The 16,974-nt window shown below is 39.1% G+C and overlaps 1 protein-coding gene across 1 annotated transcript in view; it reads right to left on the reverse strand.

The window, feature by feature from the left end:
* Window positions 1-16,974, reverse strand: part of GUCY2F (guanylate cyclase 2F, retinal) — a 78,748-nt gene that overhangs the window by 54,423 nt on the left and 7,351 nt on the right. Inside the window, exons 3-4 of the mRNA XM_068532670.1 lie at window positions 13,475-13,776; window positions 1,380-1,734 (exon numbers count right to left, since the gene is read on the reverse strand). Of these exons, the coding sequence (XP_068388771.1) occupies window positions 1,380-1,734; window positions 13,475-13,776 (657 nt within the window). The remainder of the gene's footprint in view (window positions 1-1,379; window positions 1,735-13,474; window positions 13,777-16,974) is intronic.

Here is a 16,974-nt window from a genome sequence, read left to right on the forward strand (position 1 = left end):
CAGAGAGGAAGAGGAGGGGGAAGAATGGCATCAGAAAGAGGCTGTAAATAAAGGGCACCACTGAGCGACTCCTCGTGCTTTCTGGTGACTCTAAAATCAAGCTACATCTACCTAACTTAATTCTATTTTTCTCCAGCACAGTCTGTCTTGTTGACTTTATGGACACAGAAAGCAATTTCACTGTTCTGAAGCAAAACCACTCACCACTCTGACAATAACAAATCACATGAATTAAGGCTGACCTGGGTGTTTCCTTGGAGAAAAAAAGTCCACGAATGGAAAACTTTGAGTACTTTAATTTAAGTTGGACAGCAATAGAGTTCTTGAGAATAAATATGTTATCTTACCTGCGAAGGGTATTATGTTGGCTTCATAAAATAAAAGACCTTTTTAATTCACCTGAGCCCATAGACCTCGTGAGTTATAGGTGAAAAACGTAACACTTGTCCTTCAGGGGTCAGTCTGGTTTTGATAATTAGTGTTTTCACTAGGATGTAAATCGTCCTCTGTAAAATCTACGTATTTGGATAGATTACTAAGATTTCAGAGGGAAATATATGATGAGGCAAGTAAAGAGGTAGCTGGGTATGTCACGCTAAAACAAAGTAGAAGTTGAAGTCTATTTCAAATAGATGCATTTGGTTTTAGAAGGGTGTGGGGTACACTTGCATAGGAATAGTATAGATCCTTCCAAATTTCCCCTCTGGCTCTCAGAGATTGGATGGAGTTTCCCCTCCTCCACAAACTAGAGGGGTTCCATCAGTCAATCAAATGCAAGTATTCATGGGATGCCAACAGTGTTGGTTGGTTGGAGGGTATAAGAATTATTAGCTCTGGTCCCTGCCCTCAAGGAGCAGCCCATCTGGGAGGAAGAGACACAATCAATACACAAGAAACAACTGAAAAGCAATTTTGTGCTAAGCTGTGAGGTACAGACTTTTAGTTCAACGGGAGTTCAGAGAGGAGAGGGTGGAAAATGGTATTTCTGTGGTGGAACCTGATTGAAAGGATTTGGATACATCAAGGGAAGGACAGGTGAATTTTCTAGCAGAGGGAACAGTCACAGATCACAGCCTACAAAAGACCAAGAAAAAGCATCATGCCTTCCTCTTATTAGAAAAACCTCTTTGGGAGTGGGATCCTTTTAAAAACAGGTAGGGGGGGCTTTTAAATTGTGGATGGTTATTCAAGGCTACAAAGTACCTATCATGGTCCTTATTATTTTAAATTAACTATGTAGAGTGCCAAGATGTTTATGTCACCTAAATGCAAATGATTGATTCTATGAGTGTCCCAATATTAAAATATGCCTTCTCCTAAGAGGTTCCCTGTAACCCAAGCTGAGCCAAATTGACTACCATTGATTTTCCATTCCTTACCTCCTTGGCAGATCTTCCCTTCTGCAAACCAGCATTTTGCATCTGCTTGAGGGGGCCTGCCACCAGGGAAGTGAATTGGGGTCTCTCTGAATCGTAGCAGCTCTGTTTCCATGTCCACAGTGTAAGTACTGTGGAGTTCCCATTCTTTCCAGTTGGTGTCCAGGATTACATAGTCTGAAATTCCATTTCCATTTGAATCTGTCCTTATCAACTGGTTGAATCCATAGAACTGCATGTTTCTGGAATGCTGAACCAGACTGGCAGCACTGGCCCGTCCATTTTCTTTCATAGCATTATTCATGGCTTGTGCGATAAAGTAAATTGAATTGTAGATGGTTCCAAACAACGGTGAAACCTATTTTTAAAAATTACAATTATCTTGAGCCCTAGTCACCCTAGAGCAATCTCAGAGTGTATTCCAAGCCTGTGTTCATTATTAAGGGCTGCACGTCTGAGTGGAGGTGAGCTATGAAGACCCAGAGGAAAAAAAAAAAAAAAAAAAACAATTGTTTCTCAGGACTTGCTTGGTTTCTCCCCTGAATTTTTCTGTTTTTCTCCCACAGGCCTTCACATCTTTAAATACATCAAATATGACAATTTTATGAGCAAACCAAGTCATACACAATATATTTTTATGCTCCTAAACTAAGATAGTGATTTAGAGTTATAAAGGGCACTAAAAAAAAAAAAAGTATGAAATAGACAAGAGGCACGCAAAGGAAATTTACCAGGTTAATTACTAGTGCATTATGCACGGTAAAATCATTTGCTTGACACTACTAGAGTGGTAGGTGTATGTGGTAAGACTATAAATAATGTGTCTCCACAGTCCAGGTCTGTGTCCCGACTTAGTTCAAAATGGCTATTCTCCTAGACACGTGCTCCCCAGAGAAAGTGAACAAGTTCAAAATGGCTATTCTCCTAGACACGTGCTCCCCAGAGAAAGTGAACAAGTTCAAAATGGCTATTCTCCTAGACACGTGCTCCCCAGAGAAAGTGAACAAGTTCAAAATGGCTATTCTCCTAGACACGTGCTCCCCAGAGAAAGTGAACACTAGAAAACAGTTTTAAACATATACCCCAACTCATACACATGCAGACATGCACACGGACACGCACACCCACAAATACAGAGCCAAATGTTTTTGTGTATGGAGAAAGTAGGTTTTAATCAAGAATCCCATAATCTGTTGCTGTGCAAAGTGGCAAAGCTTTGGTGAGAAGCCACTGTAAAGCAACAAGGCTGCTACAATGGACAGCATGACTCTTCTTCTCATATAAATATGGTAAAAGCAACAGCATTTGTGTCCTGTGTCTGATACCCTGCTCATTAACCTTGTAAGTTTATTTTTGGAACAAACCTTGTATCCTTTTTCCAAAAAGGTGGGGAAGAAGAGCAAATGATCCCTCCATGCTTCCTCCCACACTGGCCATGGCTTCGTGGCTTTTCACAACATTTCACTTCTAGGATGGAGTTCAAGAAAGCTATGGTCATGCCATTTTACTAAGCTTCAGGGAAAGCTGATACTTGCTACTTCAGTTTCACAAGGTCTAGAAAGCTATCCTCCTGTAACAATCTGCATCTGAATAAAAGGGTTTAAAATTGAGTGAATCATTTTTGTGCTAGAAATACAAGTCAAGATGCAGAGTGGTGTAGCAGCTAGCAAAACACTGCCATGCCTTGTAAATGTAGAGCAGAGGGTTTTCAACCCTGGCTGCACATTAGAACTACCTGAGGAATGTCAAAAATACTAATGCCAAACACAACCCAGCCAGCAAAATGAGACACTTTAGGTTAGGAACCCAGTAATCAGTATTATGAAAAGCTCCCCAGGGATTCTAATATTCATACAGGGTTCAAGACCAACAGTATAGAAGAAGACACACTGGCCTGGGGTCTTTTCCTAATGCCAGTATGTTGGGCGAGTTACTTATTCCCTCTCTCTGGACTTCAGTTTCTTACTCTCTAAAATGAGGATATAGAATCATGAATGTCTAAACCTTGGGAGTCATCTGGTCTAGCTATCTTACTTCCTAGATATGAAAGAGAGACCCAGAGGAGTTAAGTGATTTGCCAAGGTCGATTAGCAAACACTTGGTCCTGTCCAAGATAGTCATAAGATTTTGGTCCATGCCAAAATGTCCTTGAGATTTGGTCATATTTAGTCCTATCCAAAATGTCCATAAGACATTTGGTCCACACCAAAAGGTCCTGGAAATTTGGTCCTACCCAAAATGTCCAGGAGCATATTTGGTCCATGCCAAATGGTTTTGGAGAGGACCAAATATCAAGGACCTTTAGGCATGGACCAAATGTCTTATGGACCAAATGTTGATGGACGTTTTGGTCAAGACCAAATATCAAGGACTTTTTGGTGTGGACCAAATGTCTTATGGATATTTGGGACAGGATCAGATGTCCTGCAATGGTCATGGTCACTCACCTAGGCATAAAATCAGGACTAGAACCCAAGTCTCTTGGTTCTTAGTTTATTTTAGCATTCTTGATTGAAATAGATGTTCTCTGTGGTCTCTTCTAGTTCTAAGCTCCTGTGAAACTTCCCAAATCTTGATCTAGTCCAGGGAGCAAACTTAGCTTGCAGACTTTTTTGTTTGGCTTGTTTATAGTTTCTTCTTAATTTCTCTGATCTTTTAACATTGGCATGCCGCACAGCTCAGTCCTTGGTCCTCTTCTCTATCTACACTCACTCCCTTGGTGATCTCTTCTGCTCTCATGGCTTTAAGTACCACTCTATGGCATAAATGTCAGGTTTACACTTCCAGTTAAGACCTGTTTCCTAAATTCCAGAGTCATACAGTCAACTGCTTACTTGGTATCTCTACTTAAATATTAAGTTTCAGTGTACCCAAACTCAAACTCCTGATCTTTACCCCAAACCTTCATGCTCCATTTATGAGTCTTTCCCATTTTTGTTAAAAGCTACTCCATTCTTCCAGTTGTTCAGGCCAAAGACCTTGCCCCAGTAACAGAGCATCTAATAGCAGAGCAGAAATCAACATCTCAGTCTCCTGAGTTTTATTCCAATGATCTCCCTTCACCCTGCTTTAACACACACTATAGATACAGGCATGGTGAATGGATGACATGTGCTGCCACCAAGGCATCCACAGTTAGTTTCCTAGCACACACTGAGGTCCCTTCAGGGGTTTTTACTAACTCCCCCTCCTGACATTCTCAGGTGATCCATTTAATGGTATTTAGGATTGCTGCAAGAGTCTGCCTGTTTTCTGGGGCTTTGGTAAGTTATGACAATAAGTGAAGGCCGGAAGGTAGAGTATAAAATCAATACTAGTAAAACAAATGAGTAAAATACCACAGGGCAGCAAGACCCTGAGAGCAGGGAGAACGCTAGTATTCTGTTTTGAAAGGCACAGAGCCTTCTGGGAAAGGGACTGCATCTAACCTACAACCAAAAGCAAAGATTTAAACTCTTAAAAACATCATCCTCACCTCTGAGCTGACCCATCGCACAGAGTTTTCAGCTGACCAGCCCATGCTGCCCTTGGTGCTCTCGGATTGACCCCTGTTAGAGCTGACTGACAGCAACTCCCCAAGATGAACGAAAGCTGAAGCTTGTTCTTCAGGATTCTCCAGCCTCTACCACATACCACACACATACACACACATGCATGTGTACACACACACACATACACACACACACACACACGCAGAGCCACAAAAGTATGGTAGGGGGACTTGAAGCTAGGAAAGAACATAGCTGTAGCAACAGCATTTGGTTGCAAAAGAGGGGCTGTCACTATGCCCCACTCTCGCTGTGAGGCCTTAGATTTGTGTTCTAGCTGGTTTGTGTTGCCGTTTTACCTGCTGCGCCTTTCAGCAATGGTAATTGCCCCTTCCCATAAGCCAAAGGCATACTCTGTTAGCATTGGTAACAAAAGCTCTGTAGTTGCAACTGCTGCAAATAATGAGAAAAAGAAGAGATAGGGGATGGGACAAGGAAAGTAAGGACACTCTTTACAACCCTCTATCTTGGCTTCTGACTATAGTTCTAAAGAAGCAAGACAGGATTGGCAAGACCTTCTGTCAGGCAGATGGCCTTGTTCTATCACAGGCCAGAATGGTGAAACCACTGATGACTCAGTCTATTGGTTTGGAGTGCTGTATAGACCTGAGCCTGAATGAATGAATGAACTGTGAATAAATGAATGATCATTGAAACTTATCTTTCATTGTTACTCAGTGACTTTAGCTAGCTCTACCCTAGGCTTTTTTGGAGCTTGTATTCAAGAGAACAAGGTCTGGGTCAGGAGCAAGTGATATTTGAATTTGTTCAGTTTAATGGTTCATGGTGTCGTCAAGTTGACTGTCATCAGTTCCGATTTACTGTGCTTAAAAGACACAAAACGGGTTTCCAAAGAATTTTGTCCTTAGAAGTATACATTAAAACACCGGGCTTGGAAAGCACCAGTTGAAGGACAAAATGGCAACATCACCTTTGAACAAAAAGCCAGGTGCATACAGAGACCAAGAAGCCAAAGGGTAATTGAATTCTTGTTATTAAAGGTGGTACCTCCAATAATGCATGATCTCAACCCTTGGACTTAGCCAAAAAATGTCTAATAGCCTAATCTGTTTGATATGATACTCATGAAGATAACACTCTTATTTTATATAGAATGCAGTACAAAGACAATTGTAGCCACCGTGAGCTGCAGGCAAGCTTTTCTGACAACCTGTCTAGTGGGCCCCATCCTGGAATGTTCCAGTCCTAACCACATCGCCTTCGGCCTAGCATCCCCCTGCCGAGCACCCATATTTATGGTAATGGAAAACAATAGGTGTAGGAGCTTAAGGTCCCCCGGGCTGGCTGAGAAATCCAGAGGATTTCTTTTGCTTAGCCAAATAAGGCCACATTTGGAAAAAATATCCAAAATGTGTGTTCTAGCAATATGCATTTGTAGCCAATAGAATTTCATTGAAAACAAGCATTGGGAACACAATGAAAGAGAAGAATGCAGGAACTAAAACCTTATTTCAGAAGTCTTTTTGTGCCAAAATATAAAGGTACAAAGTGATAATCCTTGCCCAATCATGCTGAGACCAAATTAGGAAGTTTTTCACTGATGTCCCACCCCCCCAATCTCTCCATTCTGATTTATTTTTCTCTTTTCACAGGTCCTCATAAAGCCCTATCACCTCCTATATCAGAGGAAAACAATCCATTCAAATCAAATACCCATTCAAATCAAATACCCATCCAAATCAAAGTATTAGTCACTTAGCAATGTTACTTTGAGTAAAGCACTAGACATGGGACACGAGGTAATTTTTTTAAAAGGCTAATGCGTGGTTAAATGGTCAGGTTATATTACTCCAGGTAGTAGACTTGGGTTGGAATCCCAGCTCTGCCACTTGCCAGCTGTATGACCTTGGACAAGTTACCTTGAGCCTCAGTTTCATCATCCATAAAATGGAGTTGATAATACCTAATTTGTAGGCTTGGTCTGAGGATTCAATGGAATCACTTATGTAAACTATCTGGTGCAGAATAATCACTGACTACATGATAGCTGCTATTGTTTGCATTTAAGAAGAGGAACACAGGGCTCTGGTAATATCATCATGGAAGTTAGTGTTCAAGACCCTTGTCTCAGTCTTGAATTTGTCACAAATATGTAATAGAGTCCCAGTTTTGGACCCAGTGTCCTTAGCACCCTGATATGGTAAAACTGTTCCCCTTCACTGGAGGAAAGATCTTGCTTCTATTTTGTTTTCCATTATATCACCAACAGAGTGTTTAGGACATCTTAATAATAAAAATAACAACATTAACAATAATAATGAAAAACATTTATTGAGGAATCATTAGGTGTCAGGCAAGCTCTTTATGTGTATTAACTTATTTAATCCTCACAACAACTCTATGAGGTAGGTACTATTATTGTTCCCAACCTAAAAATAATGAAAAGAAGATACAGAGAGCTTAAGTAAATTTACAGCAGTCTGTCTTCAGAGCCCATGCTCTTAACTACCATGTTATATCTGAGCTTAATAAATAAATGCTAAGTTAATTCATGGACTGTCATTAAACCCACCAATAAAAGAATATCATATATACCTTTTGTAACTTCTTTTTTTCCTTTCATGACTTCCCGATTAAAGATAGCAAAATCAAGATTTTTTTCCTTCACCCTCTTCCTCCTCTCAAACATCACTCCCAAACAACAAGGAGAACAAGAAACAGAAACAATAAACCTCCATATCTAACGGCACTAGAAGACAAGTATAATCTTGACCACAGAATATGAAGATAGAAAGCTGCTACAGGAGTGGTAACTGATTTAGCAGAGTGGAGGGTGATTAAATCTAAGTATCTGAAGAGGGGAATATTGGTAAGCAACAAGCAGATTTGCTCCCTGTGAATCCTGGAAAGGCTTAGGAATTAGAGGCGCTATGTACAGAAGTGGAGGTTAGGCAGAGCACGAAAAAAGGGATAGCTTTGAATGTCTGTGTAAGGAGCAGTTAGCCTTCTGCCATCCCACTTCTACGAAGGAGAACCAGATCTCTGCAGGAAACACGTTAAACTGATTCAGAGCAGCTCCAGAGCTGGGACACTTGACCCAAATGACAGTGAGAGTGAGGTGGGCCATAAAAAAAGAGTGATGAAGTTAAAGTCTTCATACTTAATGATGAGAATCCCAGCCTACTTCCCCCAACATGGCTCCTAGAATAGTGACAACCAGGATTACAACTCCCAGGAAGGAGATTGAAACACTCTTCTCTGAAGAAAGTGACTAGCTCAAGAGGCAAGATCTACAGGTATTGGGAAAAAAAAAAAACAAAAAACAAAAAACAACAGCTCGCAAGCCAATTGCCCTATACTGAAGCCTACAGGTCAACGTAACCACCATGTACATACACTTTCAAATCCTCCTTTTAAAGCTTCACTCTCAAAAACATACAGATAGCCAGGATCATCAGACATTTAAGGAAAACTTCCAAGATTAAATAGAAAGACCAAAACAAAGAAGCATGAAAAATTAGGAACTGAGGAAAACACAAAGAGCAGGAGAAAACTTCAAAGAAATTATAATGAATATCTTCAGAGAAATATAAGAAAATACCATATTCAAAAACAGGATGCTATAAAAATAGAATAATCAAACAATAAGAATCAATTCTTGGAAATTAAAAATATGATAGCAAAAATTTTTTTTTAATCAGTAAAAGAGTCAGAACACAAAATTGAGGAATTCTTCCAGGAAGAGAAGCTAAAAACAAAGATATGGGTGATACAAGAGAACTAATAATACAATTAAAAAATCAACCCAGGCAATCTTATATCCAACTAATAATATTTTCAGAAAGAGCAAAGACAATGTTGTTGAGGAAATTATCAAAAAAAATAACATAAGAAAGTTTTCTAGGCAGAATGAGCTTCTAGATTGAAAGGTCCCACCAAATATACAGCATAATACATGTCAAAGACCCAGACATAATCATGAAATTTCATTACTTCAGGAATAAAGAGTTAACCTTAAAAGTTTCCAGGGGAGATAAGGAGGAGTGAAAACAGGTTGCTTCAAAGGATCAGGAATAAGAATGACGATGGAGTTCTCAACACCTATGGTGGAAATAAGAAGACAATGTGCCATGTCTTCAAAGTGCTAACAGAAGATAATTTTTAACCTAGATTTATATATTTAATAAAACTATCAATCAATAATGAAGCTAGAATAAAGACTCTCAGTGCAAAATTTCAAAAGTTTACCTCCAGTATACCTTTTTCAGAAGCTACTAAAGGATGCGCTCAACGAAAATGAGAGCGTAAACAAGAAAATGGGAGTCATGAGAGTCATGAATAGTGAATCCGGCACAGAAGAAAGAGAAAGCGAATTTCCAGGGTGATGAAAAGAGAGATCCTACCATAAGAGCTGTATAGCAGCCTTAGGAGACAACAAGTTTAGATTGGAATAGGAGGACAGAGAGCCTCAGGATAAACAAATGAAATTGATAGGGATTTAACAGATTTTACTGTGTATAAAATTGTTTTGAGAGGATTCTACAGCTTTAACAGACAGTACAGAAAGACTTAGAAATCCAAATTAAGGTAAACAAATTAAAAAATAAAGTAATTATTAACTCCAGTAAAAATCAAAAGTTATACTTGAAATGAATTATTACCATAGTATACCACATGGATCCTCTATGAATGATATTTAGACAGGTATAATGTTAAAAACACAAAATACGAATTTAACTAAAAATTGTGACATAACTATATTGAGGGTCTGAAGGAGGGTAAGGAAGTACATAAGTGCTAACAATCCTCAACTATAATGGGAAGTCAACAAATAATGTCCAAAACTGAGTAATCAAGAAACCAGTAGCAGTATGGTATTTAGAAATATAAATACCACAATAAAGAACTAAAAGACATGAAAGTGGTTGTTCCTGATGAAGAGTGGGAAGAAGGCCTAGGAACTGCTTTGTTGTTGATACAAAACGTTTTAGCATTTCTTGACTTTTAAAATCGTGTGCATGCATCACTTTGATAGTTTTTTGTTTTTCATAGGTTTTGAATAGGCAAGTATATAAACTAAAAGCGGATGCAAACCACTTCTATAAGCAATATAGCCTATATATAGAAATTTCAATGCCACTGGAAGTTATTGGGCAAGGGAGAAATACAGCCATCTTTCTCATGCATTTGTTTACTCATTTACAATCTCTCTTTCATTAGAATTTAAGCCCCATAAGAGCAGGAACAAGTGATATGCTAGTAAATGTTGGCAACAGCTCTATGAGAAGGGAAAAAGACTCTTATTTGTAGCATTTACCAATTTCTGTGGTGTAAATACTCTCAATGCCTGATTCAAGCTACCAACATGATGCCACTGAACACAGTGTTTGGCAAAGAGGCACACAATTGGCTTTTATGAACTGGCTCCAACACACTACTGACAAAGATCCTGTCTTGTTTACTGTTCTATCTGAAGTTCAGCATAGTGCATGGCACATGGCAGGTGCTTAATAAATAGTTGTTGGTCTGTTGACTGAATAGGAAAAAACAACAGGAGCCAAGGGATAAGCAAACATTGAGCTACATAATTTGATCTGAGAAAATACCATTTGGAATTCTGAAAGTGAGATAATTTTGAAAGCTGGAACTATTGAACGATTCTGTGCCAGTAATCATAAAACTTCAAGAGAGTAGGAAGTTCAGGTCAGACTGTAACTTAGATGCTAGGTCACCATCAACCAATAAGGTCATCCTGACCCCAAAAAGAAAAGGTGGAAAGGAAGTAGCTATAAGCCAGGCACTCTGCTAGTCACTTCACACGTATTACTTTGTTTAATCTTCACAATAATCCTAGAAGCTGTAGATCACTAACCCACTTTACAGATGGTAAAATTGAGACTCAAAAATCTAAGTAACGTGCCCAAGGACACGCAGCTAGTAAGAGTGAGAGCTGAGATTTAAACCTGTCTAACTTCTTATCATACGTTCTTTCTGCTATACTAGCTGCCTTCAAAAATACCTTTTAGCAAGGTAATTTAGGAAAAAAGGGGGTTTTGTTTATCAGAGATGTGAAAATAATTGTCTCACTCTTCTATCATTCTTTGGTTATGAAAGTAAAGCCAAGGCACCTGCAAAGTGGGGGTGGAAATGTATCCAAAAAAGCTTTTTTTTTTTTTAATAAGCTTTAGAGTCTTTGTTTTCACTCTCTCTATTTCCTTGTCCAAAGTAGAGTACAGGCTGCCTAGCAACCACACTAATGGCGTCTTTTTTTACCTTAATTACCTTATGTTTTCCACAAGCTCAAAGAGATTGGATCAAACATTAAGAGTAGAAGGTCTGAATTTTTTGTATCAAAATATCTGCTCATACGTATGATACACACACACACACACACACACACACACACACCTTTATATTTCCCTCAATCCTGTGATTAAAGTAAAAAGATGACTTAGTCTTGTAACTATGTGATGCCATATCATTGGATAAAAAGTACAAAAATTCACCATATGATTGCTTGCCTATAAATACACCAAACAACTGGTTTGAGCAATCATTCTTAGCAGTTTGAGGGATTCTTGCCTTTCTTGACCAAATCAATGAATTGTTTTCAATTAAACATGTGTGTGTCTCCTAAAAGAAAGATTTATTACAAACATATCTGTGGCAATAAAGTTTAAATCCAACACTGTTAGTATCTCTGCTGGTCACTTTTTTTTTATTAGAACAAGAATCTGCAAAATCTTTGCTATCAATACTCAGGACAGAAAGAGATTAAGAAAACCTAAGTTTCATCTGAATCATTTATTCAGGTAGAGAGGCAGTGCACCGGATAAAGGAATAAATAGTATACAAAAAGGAGAAGATCATGGAGAATGTGAGTGTTAGGCACAACCACCAGCCTACCTGATAGCCTTCTTCCTTGCTAATGGAATCTCAATTTTTTGCACACTTTTCCAGCAGCCATAGGGTCAGTCACGATGGTCTCATTCCTCTTTCTAAATTATTAGTTTGGGTATGGGTATGGGACACGATTGTGACCAGGAAAGTGTGGGGAGAAGTCTGCTTGAGGAGCATTTGGGCAAGATTTCCTCACTCTTAAAAAGAGACACAAGAGAGGGACATTCCCCATTTTTGTCTGTAGACAGTTGCACTTGGACATGATGTCTGGAACTGTGGCAGTCATCTTGGGACCAGGAGAAGAACCAGATCATGAGGGCAATCTAGCATGCTATGATTGTAAAGTGGAAAGATGAAAAGAACCTGGTTCACTGATAACATCACTGAGCAGCTGAATTAACTGACCCTAAAGCCCCCATATCTTCCAGTTTGGAAAAAAAAACAATTACTTGGGCCATTTTGTGTTGAGCTGTCTCTTAGTTACAGCCAGAGCATTATAACTAATACATTGTAACTAATGTATTAGTTATAACAGAACATTATAACTAATACAATATGTTAGCAAGTGCTAGAATTTTTAAACTTATTGATGGGCCATTCTGAAAATGACTGCCTTCTACATCTGGCCTCTAACTTATAAAAACCCCCTCTGTATTTTTTCTAATCTAACTATCTTTGGCCTTCCCACCTTCCTCTCATATTCCTTGTCTCTTTTGTATTTTTCCCTCTTTGTTTTTGTCTTTTGCCCATTTTTTGGTCCATTTTATTTTTGTCCATTCATTTCCTTGCTTTCATCCTGTCCCCACTGCTTTTCCTTCCACTAGCCCTCAAATGGCTGTGATTTGATCTGAAATATGTTTATACATATATTCATGTATACATACATAAATATTATTTCTTGTATATTATTAGGGAGGAATTCTTCCCCATTCCAAATGATTCCTTTCATATAGAGATAGCTCTACTAGCAAAAAACACCTGACCTCTTCAACCCCTTACTCATTCCTTCCCACAAAGGAGTGACTTAATCTGACTGGTTAGTTGGGAAGGAGAACTAAACAGATGTAGCCCAAGCCCTCCTAACTTCTTTCTCTCGGGAGTAAGCTCCACTATGCTCTTTCAGGCTGTACATTTTACAAAAGGCATGCCCTCACGGGGCAGAAATATAGGGGTCCAGCAATGCTGGTAACTAGATGGAGAAGTCTGATCAACCCTCAGATTCAATACTGGGAAACTCAAATGCATATAGACAGAAGCCGCATTCTCCAGTACCAGCTTTATCAATAATAATGGTAATATCTTCCTATATACCAGCTCTCTTATTGCTGAATTGGTTCCAAACTTGGGTCAGAAACAAGATTTCTTTTTACTATGCCCCCTTGAATGGCACTAGTATATATTAAAGTTTTGTTTCCCTGTTCTTAAACACATTTTATTTCTTCTTCATGGCTGTATATGTTATCATTGCAGGCTGCCTGAAGATAAAAACAAAAACAAAAACAAAAAACTCCAATAATGTATCTTTGTTTTATAAATGTTTTCTGCAAACAAAAGGTGCTTTTAATTTGTGTGTGGTTGCCTGCTATTGACTGAGTTTCCTATGGAATAGAGGCACTTGATAGGAAAAATATTTACCTTCCTGATTTTTGAGGTTTTCTGTTCATGATTAACTTGTGAATCTGCACTTACTTGATCTGACTCCAGCTTCTCAGGAATTTCACCTCTAGCTGCTGCCTCCATAAAGGCTTGATAGAAGGTCTTTTCTTGGGACTCCACTGTAATGGTCAACACAGCATCATAGGCTTCCCGGAGTTTTGGATTGTTCCTTAGAACCTGGTAGGGGGTATGCTTATAAGGTAAACTGTAGAGCAGGGCATCATAGGGAACAAAGACATAGGTTCCATCAGTCATTTTCAGATCGTGAGCCCATTCCAAGAGATGCGTCTGAGTCTCTCCCCCAATCAAGGTCGAATGCATACACATGATGATTACTGAAACCGACAAAGCAGGGAGGTTATGGTGGCAATATGTTAGTAAAATATAGTACCAAAAACTACAGGTTGGGAGAAACAAATAATTGTATTATAACCAATTTTTAAATGATATCTATCTTATGTCTTTAAGATGAACAAGATGTTGAAACCCTGAGTTGAGGCTGACGTATTTTCAGGGACGCTGATTAGGCAATAGGGAAAAATCAGACATGTCTACAGGCTGCAGAGCCTAGTACTAGACTGGAATAAACAAATATAGCAAGTGGGAGGTAGCGTAATGAAGAGGCTTTGGAGTTGGAAAACCTAGGCTTATATCCTAACATCACCAGTTACTAGCTGTATACCCTTAGGTAAATTACTTAACCTCTCTCTGCCTCATTCATAAAATGGAGATAGTAAATATGTACTTCATGGGGTGGTAGTGATGACTGAAGGGGGAATACATACAATGGGCTTAGCACACAGCGCTCAATAAATGGTAGCTATTATTATACCTAAGAATAAAAAGGCTAGAGGGAGAAGATGAGTGATATTCCCATAGCCACTGTTGCTTTTTATTGCCTACCTCCTACAGACATACATTCCAACAGATGTTGACCAACTGTTCCCACCCTTACCAAAGCCATTATAGACAATGAATGGCACTAACTCACACTCTGCTGTAAATGCTACTAATATTGCGGGTGATATGTTCAATTTTTAAAAATCCAACTTCCCTATAACTGGAATTACTTTGCACTCACTTTAATTCTCCCTAGACTTATGAAACTATGTTGCTTGGCAAGGCTATGCTAGAATAGAGTGGATTAGTGGAGGCCACGGTTGAAGAATGGCAGCTAGATCATGAGAGTGAAAGTCTTATATCCAATTTCGCCCTTGGCATGCTAAATGAGTTTAGTTTAAGCCCACTTGTGCTTCAGTGCCCACATCTTTAAAATGTAGATTCCAATGCATTTCACAGGTACATTGAGTAGTTTAATTAGATAATGCCTGGCAAGTATTCTGAGCTCCTTGAAGAAAGGCAAAGACCCTACTGCCTTTGGTAAATATTAATTATACATGCTTACATGGAACCTTTAATCTCAGGAACTGAGTATGCTTAAACTACGTTCAATGACTGGTCTTTGGTATTTACGTATTGCTTCATCTATTTTCAAAAACCTTCTTTGCACTTGTTAGATACCCTCAGAAAATTTCCCCTTTGAGCCAGAGCTGGTACCCTTTATTTTTTAAGGTGTACCTAGTAAGTTATGAAGTTGATTTAGATACCAAACACACACACACACACACACACACACCATAACTTGAATTTTTAAATGACCATTAGCTCCTTCAATATAATTACCCTGAGAGGCTCTACATGTATTCTGATGCACAAAGTATTCCTTTGAATACTCTAGGGATATCTTTGGAGCTAGTTCTTGAGCCACACGAGGAATTCAGCCTCCCTTGTTCATAATCACGCATTGTATGATGGGAAAATGGAGTGACAGAGAGGTCTAACAAGGCAATGATTGGATTTAGAAAGAGAGACTAGAACCCAAGGCCCCTAACTCCCTAAGTTTGGCTACACCATTAAACATGAATCACTTTGGTCAAATTAATTCAGTAACATGTCCATTGAGGGGAAACACTGAGTTTAGTCAGGTGCTTCGGGTGGCTGGTCAGTTCTTCCAACAGTATCCTTGGCAAGCAAGTCAGTATTGGGATCTTCTACAAAAACAGAGATTAGATTATGAGACCAAGGTTACCCAACAGAGATAAAATTCATTTAATTAACTTAAAGGAATATTAAAATTACTTCCCTGGATGGAAAATATTAAATAGAACTAAGTGCTTTGTGTTGGTTGAAATACAGCAAATATTTTAACATATACTACATGTATTGGGTGCTGTGGTGTGCCAGTCAGATGCAACCCTCAGGAATGAAGCATTCATTCTCCTAGCTGCTGGGAATGTTTGGAGATAATAGCCAATACCTCTCAGGGAATTGTCCTCAGCTGAGGAGAGCCACCTCTCCCAAGGTTGCATCCCCTCCGTAGTGTGTTGGAGCTGGCTTGTGCCGGTTCACAAGAGACTATGGTTAAATTTTCAGGGGTATTATGGACTAGTAAATGTCATGTTGGTAGCTTGAAATTGGCCATGGTGGGTGTTATAACACCATGGAAATTAGCAAATACTACAAATCAGGGCTTTCCCCTCCTCCCCCGATAAACTGGCTATTAAACAATTATTATCACATTGCACCCCTTTCTCTGTATCTGCCTGTACCCAATGACTGGTCAATATGGAGTCATAAAGGCCAACACTCCTTAATTCTGGACAATACTGAAGGGCCACCCCAGCTCCAGAGCTCCCACTGGGACTGGCTGGGACCTTTGTTGTGACTGCATGACAGTTTAATTTTTCTCTTTTTCCAATCCTACTGCTGCCTCTCCGTCACAGGTGTTGTCCTTGAAAGCATTCCCCCAATAAGCTTCCTGCACACTGATCTCCATCTGCCATTCTTTTTACTAGGGTACCAACTTGTGACACTGGTTTAGAGCCCCACTGTACCCTGAACTGACTTCTGTCATGGAAGTTACAAGATTCATTGCCTTTATTTATTTATGTCAGCCTCTACTGTGAAAGCATGAGTTCCTTGAAGTCAAAAACGGTATTTTATTTCTGTATCCTGGTACATATTATATACCCAATGAACAAGGAATGTTTGAAACAATTTCAGAAAGAAGTTTTGTATCTGGATATCTTTTGTGGGTTCTTTGAGATGCGAGACATGGGCATTTTGGATTGTTAGTATGGAGGAACAATTCGAAGGGATATTTGCTGGGCAGGTAGATAATAACATACCTGTATTTAGTAGATAATAACATGCCTGTGTTTAATGTTTAGTGTCATTAACTGTGCTCAAGACCTTACCCTCCCCTTAATTTTCCTTTCATTGGCCCACACAGAGGACATTTTGGGCAGAGTCAGAATTTTTATTACTGGAAAGACCCTTTGAGACCATCTAGCCTGTCTTACTCCCCCCATTATTTTACAGATGATGAAATGGAAGCCTCAAGAGGCAATGATCACAAGCTACTCTATTTTTTGCAAGGTAAGACTTTGCCATCGAACACGATTAAAACAGAAAGCATAAATACTGAATTCAAACAGCACCATCTTAATTTAATAGATTGAGTGCTTTGTCAA

The sequence above is a fragment of the Eschrichtius robustus genome, chromosome X (genome assembly GCF_028021215.1).
Source record: "Eschrichtius robustus isolate mEscRob2 chromosome X, mEscRob2.pri, whole genome shotgun sequence".
Lineage (NCBI taxonomy): Eukaryota > Metazoa > Chordata > Mammalia > Artiodactyla > Eschrichtiidae > Eschrichtius > Eschrichtius robustus.